Source organism: Canis lupus, chromosome 29, assembly GCF_003254725.2.
Source record: "Canis lupus dingo isolate Sandy chromosome 29, ASM325472v2, whole genome shotgun sequence".
Classification (NCBI taxonomy): domain Eukaryota; kingdom Metazoa; phylum Chordata; class Mammalia; order Carnivora; family Canidae; genus Canis; species Canis lupus.
Genome location: NC_064271.1, coordinates 36632542 through 36649397, shown reverse-complemented (window position 1 = coordinate 36649397; position 16856 = coordinate 36632542). Strand labels below are relative to the sequence as shown.

Here is a 16856-nt window from a genome sequence, read left to right as displayed (position 1 = left end):
ACACAGCCCAAATGCCTGGGATCACTAAGGGAGGGGAAGACAACAGATTAATAGCTCAGGGTGGAATTCAGTGCTCATGACTGCCTGTTAGATAAGAACGCCCTGGGTGGCTCAGAGGTTTAACGTCTGCCTTCCACCTGGGGCGTGATCCTGGAGACCCAGGATCGAATCCCACATCGGGCTCCCTGCATGGAGCCTGCTTCTCCCTCTGCCTGTGTCTCTGCTTCTCTCTCTCTCTCTGTGTGTGTCTCTCATGAATAAATAAATAAAATCTTTAAAAAAAAAAAAAAAAAGAACGCCCGGTTTGCTGGTGCCTTGGGTCCTGCCATGGGCACACAGGAGCCCTTGCAAGCAATATTGGAGGCATTTGGGATGTAGACTGATACTGGTTCCAAGCTGATATTACAGCCACACTCAATAAGGTTTGGCTGTTTTTCTAGAGCTGCTGTGTGGAGAAAGGATTTAATGGTAACAATTTAGAGAAAGGTTGCAGTATTGGAGGAGAGCTCAAGTGTGCTAGAATGACTGTACCACCACCCTCCTCTCTCCCGCTGCCACCACCCCGCACCCTGACACACACACTCTGCCTGAGTCAGAGTTAGATGCCCTCTGCTGTGCTCACAAAGCCCCTGTGCGCATCCTTATCAGAGCTCTTACCACACCAAGTTGTACTTGCCGTCTCACTGCCTTTCTGCCAGTAAGAACTCAGCTCTTTAACCCCGGGAGCCTGTCTCCTTCCCCTTGATGTTCCTGATATACATCTTGCACTGTGCCTGGTACACAATAGGTGCTTGCAACCCACTGAATGCTCACTAACTCCTGGGACCCCCCCCCCCCCCCAACACACACCCCTAGCATGCCTGGCTGGCTGCTACTTTTCTCCTGATTTTAGCTGAAGGCCTCTTGACTTTCTCTGGCATCAGAGCTTGAGGCGGGGCTTATATCACACCTTCTCAGTTACAAAACTAGGTTTGCCCCGGAGCAGCAGTCCAACTTAGCAAATGAGCAAATCCATGTAGTGGATGGATTTGCACACTTCACTGCAGCATTCTAGCTCCCTAAGCCTTTGGGAAGCCCTTCTCCTGTACATGCTGGGGACGTTCCGGCATCACAGCTCCATGAAGTGTCTGGCCAGGTCTCCCCAACAGACAAGTAAACCGATAGCTACTTCCAGCTTTAAAACAAACATCGAATCCAGAGCATCTGGCAAATGCACCCATATGATTAAATTTGGCTCAACTCAGTGTTATATTCCATCCTCTCTGGTTTAACACTCTTAGGATCTACCCCCACACATATTCTCCACGTTTCTGACAATATATATTTCCAAACCCTTGCAATTCTCTTGGTGTATAAGCTGCTTCTCCCTGAGTCATGCTCTCTACTTGTCCTCCTGGAACATGTTGAGATCTGAGCTTAGTTATGGATGAGGACGAGTCTTAAGGAGAATGGCTGTCAATAGTGAGACAACAGCAGTTTTCCTGTGAGGGAAGGCTCATCTCTTCAAACGCAAGAAGAAAAGCTGCTTTCTACTCATAAAGGAGGCTAAAAGTGACTCAAGGGTTCTCAACTCCGCTTGGCCCTATTCCATGTTTCAGGGGTCCACTCGTTTGCACAGTGTTCCAGCTTTTACATGAAAGCATGGTAAGGCTGTGGATTTACCTGACATTATAGTTTTGCAATCTATACAATTACATCTGTGTTTGATTTACAGCAGTGTAAGCCCTGTGACAATTGGAAGTAAGGGATATTTGAGGGCTACTATAGAAGTTCTCTGGTTCTCTGACCATAACTTAAGCGTTTAAAGACCTGAGCTTCTCCTTTTGTTTCTGCAAATGCTCCAGTGTTTTCATGGGAATCCACCCTATATCACAATCTGAAAATCTGAATAATAATTGTTGCTTCTGTAATGGTCTAGTGAAGGAGCCACAAACGTCACAGTCATCTGCAGGGGATAATCGGATTCATCAGGGTGCTGCTGCGCGTCACCAGTCACTGCCATACTGTGTCCCATGGTAAAAGAGCTCAGCACTGCATTTAAGCACAAGGCATGACCAAGCCATTTCTCCAACCCTATGTTTAAAAAAAGATTTATTTATTTGAGAGAGAGAGAGAGAGAGAGGGAGAGAGAGAGTGAGCAAAGGGAGGGGTAGAGGAAGACAGTGAGAATCTCAAGCAGACTCCCCACTGAGCACGAAGCCGACGTGGGGCTTGATCCAATGACCCTGAGGTCATGACCTGAGCCAAAATCAAGAGTCGGATGCCCGGCCAACTAAGCCACCCAGGTGCCCCCTCCAATCCCATTTTTGAGGGTCAGTTTCCTGGGATTACACTTGGCATGAGTTTTTGTGTCAGTTAAGACCTAAAGATAGAAACCACTCATATGAATATAATAGATTAGGTATGAAGTTGTTACCTAGGTAACTAAAAGGTACAAATACTATCCTGAGGTGCCAAGTAGGTAATCAAATGCAGGAAGCAGCTACCATGAGGTCTGGGCCAAGAGTACAGAAGGAAGTGATTGGAGTCACTAAGATGTAGTCATTTAGAGGTGGGGTCCTATGGAACTGAGACATGACTTCTAAGAGGCACCAGCCAACTGGTCCTGATGTCCCTGAGCTCTGGAGAAAGACTTTGTACACCTGGGAAAAGGGCTGTCAGTCCCTCCTTCCTCCCTGAACCTTGTCGGCTCCCTTTGTCACCTCCTGTGAATGCAGCCTGCAGCCAGCTGGCAAAGCTACAGTGTGGTCTGCAGAGTTCCAGCTCAGGCATGACAAAGCAGAGGAAGGTAGGTTGGGAGCTAAGGGTCAGTAACCTAATAGGTAGCACGTTTACCTTCCATGCTGACGTCAGCCAGATGGAACCTTCTGAGTATGTCATGGTTCTAGAAGAACCCAGGAGTCTCACAGAATAGATTTATGCCTGTGGTTTCACAGAGGGGAGGAACAGAAGGTGGTCCTCCCCCTTCTCGGTGCACACCTGCAGGGGAGACGTCTTACCCTGGAAGCAGAGAACCCACCCAGCCAGGCTCACTGTCCCTCATCCATGGTCTCCACCAAGATCCTAAGGAGGAGAAAAAGCTGGCGGGGCTTTCCTCACAGGCTGGTCCTTTATGCTTTTCTTGCTCATGCTGTAATCAGAGTGTCCTAAAATATCTCTCATTTTAATTGGATGTCGTTTTTCAATTTTGATACCACATCTTTCTTTGTCAAGGGCCTGAAGGGGTGAATAGAAAGCGTGCGTTGGTGAAGTAAGTGAATTAAACTGGAAAATATTGCCACTGAAGAGACTTGGAAAGGAAGAACTGAGCTAAGAGAGGTCAGAGCAATCCAGCAAAACAATTTGAACCTTTAAAATGCTGGAGGATATATCTGGTAAAAAAAAAAAAAAGAAAGAAAAGAAGTCTGGATTAATACACTAGGATGAATTAGCAGGATGAGGGGTTTGTTTGGCATAAAATAGACAAATTAGGTGTTGATGGTGGGAAAATGTAATTTGATCACCTGTGGGTTTACAGGATAATAATGGTTCCTTTGGAGGGTTTCAGGAAGACCATTATGTATGCCTCGTGATCCATATTCTTTCATTTTGTCTCTTTTACGAGTCTCAGTTTTTCTATGAAGTTTTCATTACCATGAGTGGATTCTTTTTTTATACTCTGTCTGATTTTTTTTAATTTTCCATCTTCTTTCTCCTCATCCTCTTCCCTTTTAGCTCAGATCTGATTCTTGTCTGTGTGTTTCTACAGAATTCTCACTCGTCATTACATATTTTGCTTGCATTAAATTATTCACTGAGGGAGACAATGGTTATTGTGGAGAAACCTCTGGGAGTGGAGTCAGCTCTTGCCTTTGCTGAAGGCTGGATACAAATCTGTTCAAAAGTTAGAATCTCCAGGCCTCGGTTTTCCATAGGTTGAAGAAATTAGACTCTGTAATTCCTAATATTGCTTGAATTTCTAACAGGGAATATAATTCTGGAATTTTGAAGGAATGTTTCAGGACTGGGGACTCCTGGTCTAACAAATACTGCTCACATGGAGGAAAAGAGATTTTTCACTTAGGCAAACCCCATGGAGAAAACGACCATTGTTTAAGTAATAAGTCTCTTCCAAAATGAAGACTTTTTGTGACTCTCGATATCTAAGGATCCTGAGTTCTGAGATTACAGTGGGCTTTTTATCCAGGCCAGAAATTTGAAATAGGTGTGATAGTTGTGATCTGTTGACTTTTAGAGTGAAAAGAGAGAGAATGAACAATCTAAATTGCCAGTTGTCACTAACAGTAGAATGTATGTCTGCAATTAAAAGTCCCTTACAAAAAGGAGGTGGGGTTATAGGTGAAGGGTTGTTTTTTTTTGTGTTGTTTTTTGGGGTTTTTTTTTGAGGGAGGGAGGTTAAAGTACAAGACATATCTCTGTATCAGCTTAGGGCTGAAGTAATGGACAGAAAATTGAGACAACAGGCCTGGAAGCACTGTGTAGTGGAGCAATTAGGCTGCAGCATCTGTCATTCTATTGATCTCTTGGATTGATTCCATTTATCTGGTGGGCCAGGCCAGTGTCTCCCGACTACCTCCCCTCTGTCAGTGCGTATTTGGAGGGTGTTCCTCTATATAGTAGAGACCCTTTCTTAAGGGAGACTTACTTGGATGTTAGGACCCAAGCTCCTTCCTCTTCAGTGAGAGCAGCAGAGAGATAGATGTGTCTGAGTGATTCCCTCGTCCATCCATCCATCCATCCATCCTTCCTTCCTTCTTTCCTTCCTTCCTTCCATCCACTGATTCAATGAATAGTCACTGAGCATCTCTCATAGACCAGGCACTGTGACAAGCACTGGTGAGTCAGTCCCGAACAAGCCCAACAGACTTTGGTCTCATGGAACTTAGAGCGTCTCCCATCTTAAATTTCTGATCTTTCTTCTTTCCCCTTCCCTCCCCTCTCAAGCCTCCAAAAGATTCAAGTATATTTTTGTCATAATCAAAAGCTATTTTTTTTTTTTTGATGGTTAAAGATTATGTGTGGCACAAATCCTAGAGAAAAAATTCACGGGGTTTTGTTGGCTGTGATGCACTGTAAATGCTTTTTTAAGGTCCCCTATTGGGATTTTTAGATTCCTTGGAGCAAAGCTTTGGCCTGTTGAAGTAGGTGAGCTTTACTGGCCATTTATGTATACGGCAGTGTGTGGCCTCCTCCCCTCATCCTCAATGACTTGTTTTCTTTGTGAAATTCTCTTGTCTTTAAATTTCTATTCTGTCATATTATGTAAGATAGACACCTGGAAATATGGGAGAACTACTTTATGTTACTTCATAAGAAAAAGGCCAGCGAAGAAATGGCTTTTATTAATAATGCTACTAATTATTAATATAACATTTATTATTATACACCAGGCAGTGTGTCTAGAATTTCTAGTGAGGTATGTATTTGTTTTTCCAGAACAATATCTTCTTTATTGAGATCTGATAAAGTAATCTGCAAATTGCAAGGGCTCCAATGTACTGTTGACTCATTGTTCCTTTAACCTGTTTTTTTTTTTTTCTTGATTAATACATGACAAGCCACTCTGGATCAACTTCAAATTCTTTCAAGGATTTAGAGCTATTTTTATAATTTAAGACATCTATAGATTCTTTTCAAGTTTAGTACTTGGCAGTGTTCTGGTACACGCCTCCCAGAAATCTATGTGTATTGTCATTTCAAAGTGGCCTCTTTTGGAGCCTGACTGCTGTGGACTTCAGCTTATTGTGAATTATTTATTATTATTTTTAAAAAAGATTTATTATTTGTTTTAGAGAGAGAGCATGTGCATGCAAGTGGGGGGGAGGGGCAGAGAGAGAACATCTCAAGCAGACACCTGCCCTGCTGGGGCCCACCTGGGGACTCGATCCTACAACCCTGAGAGCATCACCTGAGCTGAAACCAAGAGTCGGAGGCTAAACAGACTGAGCTACCCCAGGTGCCCCTTATTATGAATCACTTAAATGAGTAGCACTTATTGCTAATCCTTTGCTAGTCTAAAAAAATTCTATATGATAAACCTCAAGGATGCCAGATAGTAATATGTGGATTTTAAACATACCATGTGTGCTATACTTTAAAAATGCCAGAGTTCAGAATCTAATTCAGTGGATAGAAAATCTCTGTTTCAGAAATAACTCTTCAGTTCCCTTTAGAAATCCCATTCCAGGGGCACCTGGGTGGCTCAGTCAGTTAAGCATGTCTTAGGTTCAGGTCATGATCCCGGGGTCCTGGAATCAAGCCCCAAGTGAGGCTCCCTGCTCAGTGGGGAGTCTGCTTCTCCCTCTCCCTCTGCTGCTCCCCCTGCTTGTGCTCTCTCTGTCAAATAAATAAATAAATGCAATCTTTTAAAAAAAGAAATCCCATTCCAGAGTAGTATATCTAGATTCCTTTTCTCAAACCTTCACAACAATATATACCTCTGGTAGATGGGCATGATTCTGAAACTGAGCTTCCGTCCTTTACACAATCAGGCAAACTTAGGATTCAAAATACTGTGTGTGTGTGTGTGTGTGTTCTAGCAATTTTCTTTTTTCTTTTTTAAGATTTTAGTTATTCATGAGAGACAGAGAGAGAGAGAGGCAGAGACACAGGCAAAGGGAGAAGCAGGCTCCATGCAGGTAGCCTGACATGGGACTTGATCCCTGGTCTCCAGGACCAGGCCCTGGGCTGAAGGCAGGCGCTCAACTGCTAAGCCACCTGGGCTGCCCCTTTTGTTTTCTTTTTAAAGGTTTATTTATTTATTTATTTATTTATTTTAGAGAGAGAGAAAGAGCACAGAATGGGGAGGGACAGAGGGAGAGGGAGAGAGAGGATCCCAAGCCGACTCCCTGGCGAGGATGGTGGATCCTGACCCAAAACCTGGGGTCAGATACTGCCAAAACCTGCCAAGAGTCAGATACTCAACCAACTGAGCCACCCAAGCGCCCCTATTCTGGCAATTTTCAAACACACACAAAAGTAGTTAGAGCAGAATGACCTTCTGTGTCATCATATTTCTTCATTACCAACATTTTGCTAATCTTGTTTCATCTCTTAACCCATTTTTGTCTTAGAGAATTTATTTATTTATTTTTAAAGATTTTATTTATTTATTCATGAGAGACGCAGAGAGAGAGGCAGAGACACAGGCAGAGGAAGAAGCAGGCTCCATGCAGGGAGCCCAATGTGGGACTTGACCCCCAGACCCAGGATCAGGCCGTGAGCCGAAGGCAGATGCTCATCCACTGAGCTGCCCAAGCATCCCTGTCTTAGAGAATTGAAGCTAACTCCCAGACATCATATTTTTTACTCATAAATACTTAAGTACATTTCCTGAATTTTTAATGTTCAGGTTAAAAATTTGAGATACAAATGTGTTGTTTGTTTTTGTTTTGTGTCTGAAATTAGCTTTGTTCCATGTCGGTAAGTTTAGTTTTCCTTCATTCACTTTTGTCTCTCCTTAACTGCCACCAGAAATTTTTGTTGTTGTCATGGCCAGCGGTTACATACTGGCCCCTTTGTAAACACAGCATGGCAACTGCACACTTTATGGGTATGTATAAGTGATTTTAAAACTTTGCTCTCGTTGACTATTTCTCTTTCTTGGTAATCAGATCATGAGCGGGAAGATTTTTACTTTAGGCATGAATCATCACTTTCCCATTATAAGCTCTATGAGTTTATGCAGGAACAGAGTGGGTATGTTGAGTATAGTCTGGTAAAAGGAAACTGGATCATTTGGGCAGACCAAGGCAAACATGAACGAATGAATGAATGAATGAATGAATTTAAAGATCTTATTTATTTATTCATGAGAGACACAGAGAGAGAGGCAGAGACACAGGCAGAGGGAGAAGCAGGCTCCCTGCAGGGAGCTCGATACAGGTCTTGATCCTGGGACCCCAGGATCACACCCTGAGCCAAAGGGAGACACTCAACCACTGAGTCACCCAGGCACCCTGGCAAACACAATTTAGATTTTATCAGAGTAAGAATTATTCTACTTCACAATGTAGTCCCATGTGTGTTGCATGCTCTGAAACTTGGATGAGTTGGCTAGCTTTAAAAACATAAATACAAGAATGAGGTCATTTTTGATAGTTCCTGCCTTACTTCTGTTCCCTGTGATACCACTGGCTCTGATGCAGTGACTGGTAACCTTTTCAGCGGAACTTCCACCTCCGTATACAGCCATCGCCAGTCCCGATGCCAGTGGTATTCCAGTAATAAATTGCCGAGTGTGCCAGTCTCTCATCAACTTGGATGGCAAGCTTCACCAGCATGTGGTTAAGTGCACGGTTTGCAATGAAGCTACGGTAAGTGGGGCTTTCCATTAATAAAGCCTAAACTGTTAGCTGACATCTTCTCTCTAAGGGAGATACTCCAGTAGTGTTCCTGAGAAAGGTAGATGTGGGCTTGATACAGATATGGCCATATTTTCTCATTCTCATTTATCATACAAAGATGTCTCCAGGTATTTAAAGCTAATTCCATTGCAAAAATTTCCTGGTGAATTGAAATATAATGCCATTTGGCCCTTTACTTTCTAACATGAGACTGACCCTAGTCGGGTATTTATAAGTATCTTGTCTATCCACATCACAACTAAATCCATTTTGATTTTCACAAAAATGATGACATACCAAATTTCACTTTAATGCAGGCTTTGCAGCTTACTGTGTCAAAAATTATTTAAATTTTCTTTACATCTATAGGATGTTGTATGGTTTTTCTGGGCTTAAGTTCATTCATTTATTATTGATATCTGTGCCAATGTGTTTGCAAATAGCTTGGCATTTAATTCTATTTGCTTGATGGTAATTTAGAGAAATGTTCAAAACTTTTGAAGGGCACTTTTTTAACTGAAACTTAAGAAGAACAACTACATTTTAAGTAATAGTTTTACAGTTTCAAGTAATGACCTCCTAAAGTGTATACTGGTTAGATTAAATATATTTCCACTTTTATGGTTAGGCTTTATTTTTAAAATTTCAATCTCTTGCAAAATCTGCAATTAAACATTAAATTTAAATATTAAAATAATATTTAATTGCTGGTATTTGTGTATTTTTCCTTTTCAGAAAAGCCTTAAAAAAAGTCAACCAGAGATTATTGTGCCTCTCAGAGCCATGAAACATATGTACTGGGCTTTATACATTTTATAAAAAAGTCATAAAATAAAACCTTAAGTCATGAAACAACATATTTCATTGTAAATATGTATTTTTCATAAGAGACATCATTTGGAGATGAACTTTACTGTGTAAATAGAGGCGATACCTACAAAACCAGATATTTTCTTTCTTTCTTTCTTTCTTTCTTTCTTTCTTTCTTTCTTTCTTTCTTTCTTTCTTTCTTTCTAAGATTTTTTTTATTTATTCATGAAAGACAGAGAGAGAGAGAGAGAGAGAGAGAGAGAGAGGCAGAGACCCAGGCAGAGGGAGAAGCAGGCTCCATGCAGGGAGCCCGACGTGGGACTCGATCCCGGGTCTCCAGGATCACGCCCTGGGTCGAAGGCAGGCGCTAAACCGCTGAGCCACCCAGGGATCCCAAAACCAGCTATTTTCTTTTTAGGTTGAACACTCACTGGCAAATTTAGCATTAACCTCCATGGTGCTCATTTTGGAGCTAGCAACCAAATAAGAGTTGTCAGGCATAGATGGCAATTAAAAAATAATAATAATAAAAAACACAACAACCCAGTACTTTGGATTTGATGTTAGTGTTGATTTTTTTCTCTTATTCGGTCACCCCTACAAACTTTTGTTCTTTAATGAGTAGAAAAAAAGTTTTAAAGCCTTCGATTTACCCTTGGAAGTGAACAGAACAAGCTATGGATTTAGCCAACAGCCTCAATCTGGCTACTCAGAAGTTCATTATACTGGAACAATAGGATTTGGGTATAAATAAGCTATTTCTGGACACAGAGTAAGTTATGCTGACATTTTTATATCATTAGAACTCCTGTTAAATAAGGAAATATAAGTATTTCTCAATATTCTACAGAAAATGAATATTTTCTCTAATATTTAATCTAATAATTACATTGCCTTGTGTGGAATCAGTTATATTACAGGGAAGGAAAAGAAGGGAAAATGTGTGTGAAGAGTGCTTTAACAGATGACTTGCCAATGTTTGCAATGTGATATGATCTTAAATTTATGAGTGAAGATGTGTTAGGCAACTAGCAGCTTCTCTGGAGAAATTCTGGGTTGAAAAGAAGAGGTAAATGGACCAGGGTCCAACAGAGCAGCTCCCTTCTGTTCATGGTCACTATCCCTTGCTCAGTTTCACTGTAGTTCATCCTCATGTCACCTAAAACAGGAGATCACTGTGTCTGTTCTCCTGGGTAGCCAACTCTGGTTGGATCCTGACATTCCTAAGGAGATTAAAAAAATGAAATATAACAAAGCAAAAAAAACACAGCTAATGAAGTCCTTATTTCAGTAGATAAAATTGGGAGAGGAAGGAGAGAAGGTGGGGGAGAGAAAAGATGGACAGATTTTAGAAAGACTTAGGGAATCCAGAATTTCAAATAAAGGGAAAAAGCAATTTCTAGGACAAGTTAATAGAAAAGTTGAGACGTTCTGGAGGAATAGTAGAGGTAACTGGCTGTGTGATTGATTATGAGTGAGATCTGGAGGCTGATGAACTGGGGTTTGCATCCTAGTTCTGCTACTTGGTAGCTATCAAGATAAGTCCTTGGGACTTACCTTCCCCACCCTGTGGTTTCCATATATAGAATGGTATTATAATAATAACATCTACCTAATAGGGTTGCTCTTGGGATTACAGGGGTAAAGTGCCCAGCACAGCACCAGACAAATACAAATTCATTTTACTAAGTAAGAATATTAGAACTTATGCATAAAGACAATGCCATTTTCACCCCTGTTTCCCTGAAGATCAGACATGGGAGGCATGGGCCGGCACTAAAGACCAGTTCTAGTTCATTAGCCTTGTTTTGTAAATGAGGGAGCTGAGGTCGAGAAATAGGTAGGAATAAAAAAAAAAAAAAAAAAAAAAAGTAAAAAATCTTGTCATGTACCAAGTACACATTTACTTAATTGGAAAATTTGGATACACAGGAAATAACCCAAGTTCTGGTTTCTTGATATTTTAGATTGGCTAGTAATACTTTCTGGATGTTTATAAATTTTAGATATTCAGGTTTTATCTGTAATATAATTTAATAAATTGTTGATGACTTATTGCTAACTTTTATGTATTTCTAACATATTTATTTTTCTAAATAAATAAAAATTTATTTACCTAAATTTTTAAATCTTTTTTTGAAATACCTTACAGATACACAGAAAAGTTACAGAAATAATAGTACATATTATCTACAGAGAATTCCCACAGACCCTGTACTCACATTCCCCAAATGCATTAATATTTTGTCACATTAGCTTTCTCTAAATAAATAAATACATAATCTTTTTTTTTTTTAAAGATATTTTAGGGTAATTGCAGACATGAGGGTCTTCTACCCCTAAACATTTTAAGGGGAATTTCCTTAAAAAAAAAGGACATTCATTTATATAATCATAGTACAATGATCAAATGCAGGAAATTAACATTAATACAATGGCTATTATTTGATCTTTGGACCTAATTCATATTTGCTCAATGACTCCATTAAAAAAAAACAACCAACAATATGATCCAGAAGTGAATCCAGAATTCCATGTTGTATTTGGATACTGTCTCTTTAATCTCCCTTAATCTGAAACGTAGTCTTTGTCTTTGATTGCCTTGACGTTTTCAAAGAGTACAGGCAAGGTGTTTTGTAGAATGTTCCTTAGTTTGAATTTGTCTGTTATTCCCTAATGATTAGATTCAAGCTATACATTTTTGGCAAGCATGCCCAGGAGTGATCATCTAATCCTCTCATTGCCTCATAGGTTATTTACATTACAAGCCTAAGTCCTTATTTAAAGGAGTGTTTTCCTTGGTGTTTATTCTTGCTTTTAAATTTTCTGTAAAGTTTTAAAAAATGGTAGCATTAAGAGTTATTGCAAGTTGTTTGCTTTTAAAAGACGTAATAAAATTAATCACTTTTTATATTCTAGACAGAAAAAAAAAGTTCAAATTTGTTATATACTCCTCTTTGCTCACTAGTGTGCTCTTCCCAAAGAGGTGCAAGAACCTTTAGTGAATGTTTGCACCTGGTAGGACAGATAGGTGACTTTGGTCTTAAAAGTTTAAAGGGAAAACAATTCTTTTTTTTTTTTTTTTTTTTTTTGGGAAAACAATTCTTGTTGTGAACTTAAATTTTCTTCTCATATTAAAAGGGCATTGCAAGCTAGTTTCGAAATAAGCCCTTCACAATTACATCTCTGCAGCCCCAGAATTTCTTAGAGTGCTTGCCAACATTTGAGCTATTTAACACCATGTATGGTGCATTTTTCCTTAACCAGTACTTTGGTAGCACTATGGGAAACCTAAGTTTTTAAGAAACCACTTCCTTTTTATATACAAACAAGCTTTGGCAATCTGTCCTTTGGTTAATTTGCTGTGTTTGCATTTTCTTCCCTTATCTAGCCAATCAAAAACCCCCCAACAGGGAAGAAATATGTTAGATGCCCTTGTAATTGTCTCCTCATTTGTAAGGACACATCTCGGCGAATAGGATGTCCGAGACCTAACTGGTAAGAGATAAAAATTCATTCATTCATTCATTTGTTCATCCAACAAGTACTTATTGAGAGATCATTATGTGCCAGGCTTTGTTCTAAGTAGAGTCTTTGTTCTTAAAGTAATTACAGGGCCAAGATTATTATTTTTTCTTTGTTGAAGGAATGATGTGATTAGTTTGAAATTAATGGTCACAGGTATTTGTAAGATATAATATTATTGAATGAGCAATGAAAGTTTTCTTGATGTTATATAAGTACTTAATGCCCTGTAATAAATTAGTGACTCCTTAAACTTATTTAAAAGTAACCACTTATCCCCATTGTTATGTATATAGTGAAGTTCTTAAGAATACTTTTAATAAAGGTATTTATGAGCTCCCTAGTTGCAACCTGCAGACCTTTGTTATCTGAATAAATGGAATAAACCCTTTCTGTAATACATGTAGTCAAGTGTTTAAACAGTTGCAAAAAAGGTGTTTCTAAGAACACTATTTGCAAGCCACTTCTTGCGTGGGTTATATCAGTGAAGGGAGGTGAACCCAACTGTAATATGTATATGAAGTGATTAAGATCAATTCAAATAAAGATGTTTCAAAAAAAAAGAAATAAAAAAAATAAAATTAACCACCTAGTTTACCTTTTATGTAATTCATCATAACCTGGAAGTGTTTTAGTCATCGTGTCCCTCACTGTGTGCTGTACTAGTCTCTGCTGAACATAATCTATGCACTAACTTCTGGAGCTTTTTGCCTTTATCAACTGCCATTATAGATATCCCCAGATAGAAGTATATCAAGACTTTAACTCTGTTTTTTCTGTGATTTCTGCCTCTTTGACCATTATATGAATTGTTTGCAACCCCATCTGATGGTAGACTGGGGAAGAGAAAGGGAAAAAACCTCTCATTTTCCTTTTTGCCCAACTCTGGTTAAATAGACATCAAAGAATACCAGGCTACCCAGAGAAATTTTGTTGTGACTCAGCACTTTGGTACCTTCATGGCACATGCATATTTGTTGATGTAGCATATTTTAACTTGTGTAGTCTCCTACCAAACTCAACTTGTCTTCCTAGATAGAGAAGGATAAAAACTATTCTGATTTGAATTTGTAAGAACTTGGAAATGGCAGTGAAATGGTTCCAAAGGCCATTGATTAGAACCAACTCCATAATATATGATTTCCATCACAAATATTTAAAAATCCTCATTTTTTTTTGCTTTTGAAATATTATTGCTACTTTCTGTGAATTTGGCTTTAAAGCCTGACAATATGTAAAACAAGTATAATCTATTTCCAGTGCTATGCCATATATTACAGGTTTTGCCCTCAGTCCATTTATGGAATAGTAAAGCTGTTTCCTTTCTCTCTACAGTAGACGCATAATTAACCTGGGCCCGGTAATGCTTATTTCTGAAGAACAACCTGCTCAACCTGCATTGCCAGTCCAGCCAGAAGGTACAAGGGTTGTCTGTGGGCATTGCGGAAACACATTCCTGGTAAGTAACCAGACATTTGCCATAGGGACATCAGTATGTCATAGGGACATAAAAGTAGGTCATGATCACATATTCAACTACTGCTCATGGTCTTACAGTTTTATCTGAGTGCAAATTAATCAGAAGATTAAAAGAAAACCTTTTTAAGAAAGACAGTTAATCAGAGGTGCAGCTAGGATATACTGCATATTTTGCGAATTAGATAAAAGGCACATCCTCTGATTGGTTCATTTGCTAAAAGGGGCCTCTCTGGGTAGGCTAATGAGAAACAGTGCCCTTTCCTTCTGGGCTTAGCAACATGGGTGTCTTGGCTTGGTGCGTGGCTAAAACTCTCACCTCCTTAGCAGAAAACAAAGTGCAAAGTCTCATGTAGTGGCCCAGTTTCACAGTTTCTAGATTCAAGAAGAATTCTTCTTATAATGCATCAAATGTTTTCTGATTTTTAAAAATTAAACTTGGAGTCAAGGGAGTTAACTCTGATGTACATAATTAGATAAAATACTTTAAAAAAAACAAGAAGGTATAAGTAGGAAGATAGGAGTAAGATAGGAGCAAAAGTGACAGGAGTTCTTATTTTACTACTTTTAACTTTAACCCTAAGTTGATTTTTAAAAGTTAATTTCATAATGCTTTACTCTGTCAGGAAGATTTCCTTTTGTTATTCAGCCTTCATAAGGAGACAAAACATTTTCCTTAGAACCTAAGTATTAATGAAAACTTCCAGAGTATGAACACAGGCAGGGCTGAGGTCACAGTCTTCCATGACAAGATCTCCTGTTTTGGGATAAACTAAGAGATGAACCTGTTTAAGAAAGTGTAGATAATTTGCTTTTTTCCCTTCTGATTTTTATTTTAGTAGAATGATTCATGTACATAACTTCAATGTCAAGTAGGATTGTAAAGCTTATAGGGAAAATAATGGTCATCCCTATATACTGTCCCCTAGTTACTTTGAACTCTTTCAGCTGCTCTGCTGGTATTTACCAACATGTGTTTATTGATTGATTGATTGATTGATTGATTTAAGATTATCTATTTATTCATAGAGACAGAGAGAGAGAGAGAGAGAGAGAGGCAGAGACACAGGCAGAGGGAGAAGCAGGCACCATACAGAGAGCCTGACATGGGACTCGATCCAGGGTCTCCAGGGTCATGCCCTGGGCTGCAGCCGGTGCTAAACTGCTGCGCCACCAGGGCTGCCCCCAACATGTGTTTAAATCCTTTGCTTATCCTTTTTTTTATCTTTAATTAGGCAATTTTAGATAATTACCTATTACCCTGTACAATGGAGGTTGAGGATTTAGCATTCATAGCACCTTTCCCCCACTCATAGTCTTTCTCTTGACTCCATGGTCCCAGTAGAGTTTTAATATTTTATTCAGTTAATACTTAGTGTTTACATTTTTTTATGATTACGTAAATTATGTTTACAGCTGAGCAAAGTAATATACTATATTTCAGTACTGTATGGTTTTTAAAATTTTTTTGAATTTGTTAATAATTGTCTGTCCTCCTTTTGGGGCACCTGGCTGGTGCCCTGGCCAGTCAGTAGAGCATCCAAATCCTAATCTCCAGGTCATGAGTTTGAACCCTACATTGAAAGTAGAGTACTTAAAAAAAGAATAATTGTCCCTCTTCCTTTTGAATTTGTTTAATTTCCGATGTACAAATCATTAATTCTTCCCATACTCTTTCATAGAACTATAAAATTGCTATCAATATAGTCAAACACATCAGGGAATCTACTATTATTATTGAAGTTTCTTGCTATACAATTGCCACCATGGGATTTCTCTTCATCATTATCCTAGGAATTCCTTTTTCCTTTTCCTGTATTGGATTCTGTGCCATCCTCACAGTCTTTAGTTTATTCTTTCATTTTGGTGTAGTACATCCTTTCATAGCTTTCTGAGAAAAGATGCAAGGAAGTAAATTTGAGACCTTTTACTTAAACAGTCTTTCTTTCTTTCTTTCTTTCTTTCTTTCTTTCTTTCTTTCTTTCTTTCTTTCTTCTTTCTAAGATTTTATTTTTGGTGGTGGGGAGAGAGACAGAGAGAGAGTGCACATGAGCAGTGGGGAGGGGCAGAGGGAGAAGAAGACTCCCCACTGAGCAGGGAGCCCAGTGTGGGATTTGATCCCAGGACCCTGGGATCATGACCTGAGTTGAAAGCAGACACTTAACTGACTAAGCCACCCAGGCACCCCGTAAACAGTTTTGAATCTAATCTCACATTTACTTTATAATTTGTCCAGCTGTAGAATTATAGGTTGCTAATTGCTTCCTCTCAAAAATTTAAAAGGCTTTTCTCCATTGATGATGAGAAATTCAACTGCTACTCTGATTCTATGTCCTTTCTATCTGACTTTTTTTCTTTTTATTTTCTCTTTCTTCTTTCATTTTCTCCAGTGCTCTGAAATTGCATTATAATTTGTCTTAGAATGGATAAAGGAAATGTCATACATGCACACAGAGGAATATTGCACAGCCATGAAAAAGGATGAGACCTTGCCATTTGCAGCAACATGAGTGGACCTCAAGGGTGATATGCTAAGTGAAATAAGTCAGATAGAGAAAGACAATGATTTCACTTATATGTGGAATCTATAAAACAAAACATGAACAAACAAATAAAAAAGCAGAAACAGACCCGTAAATACAGAGAACAAACTTATGGTTGCCAGAGGGGAGGGGTGTAGGGGTTGAGTGATGAAGGGGA

At 39.2% G+C, this 16856-nt stretch overlaps 1 protein-coding gene across 1 annotated transcript in view; it reads left to right on the top strand.

The window, feature by feature from the left end:
• The window catches only part of PIP4P2 (phosphatidylinositol-4,5-bisphosphate 4-phosphatase 2), a 55711-nt gene that overhangs the window by 13682 nt on the left and 25173 nt on the right, over positions 1 to 16856 (top strand). The window contains exons 2-4 of the mRNA XM_025433564.3: positions 8167 to 8315; positions 12547 to 12653; positions 14016 to 14139. Coding sequence (XP_025289349.1) covers positions 8167 to 8315; positions 12547 to 12653; positions 14016 to 14139 — 380 coding nt within the window. The remainder of the gene's footprint in view (positions 1 to 8166; positions 8316 to 12546; positions 12654 to 14015; positions 14140 to 16856) is intronic.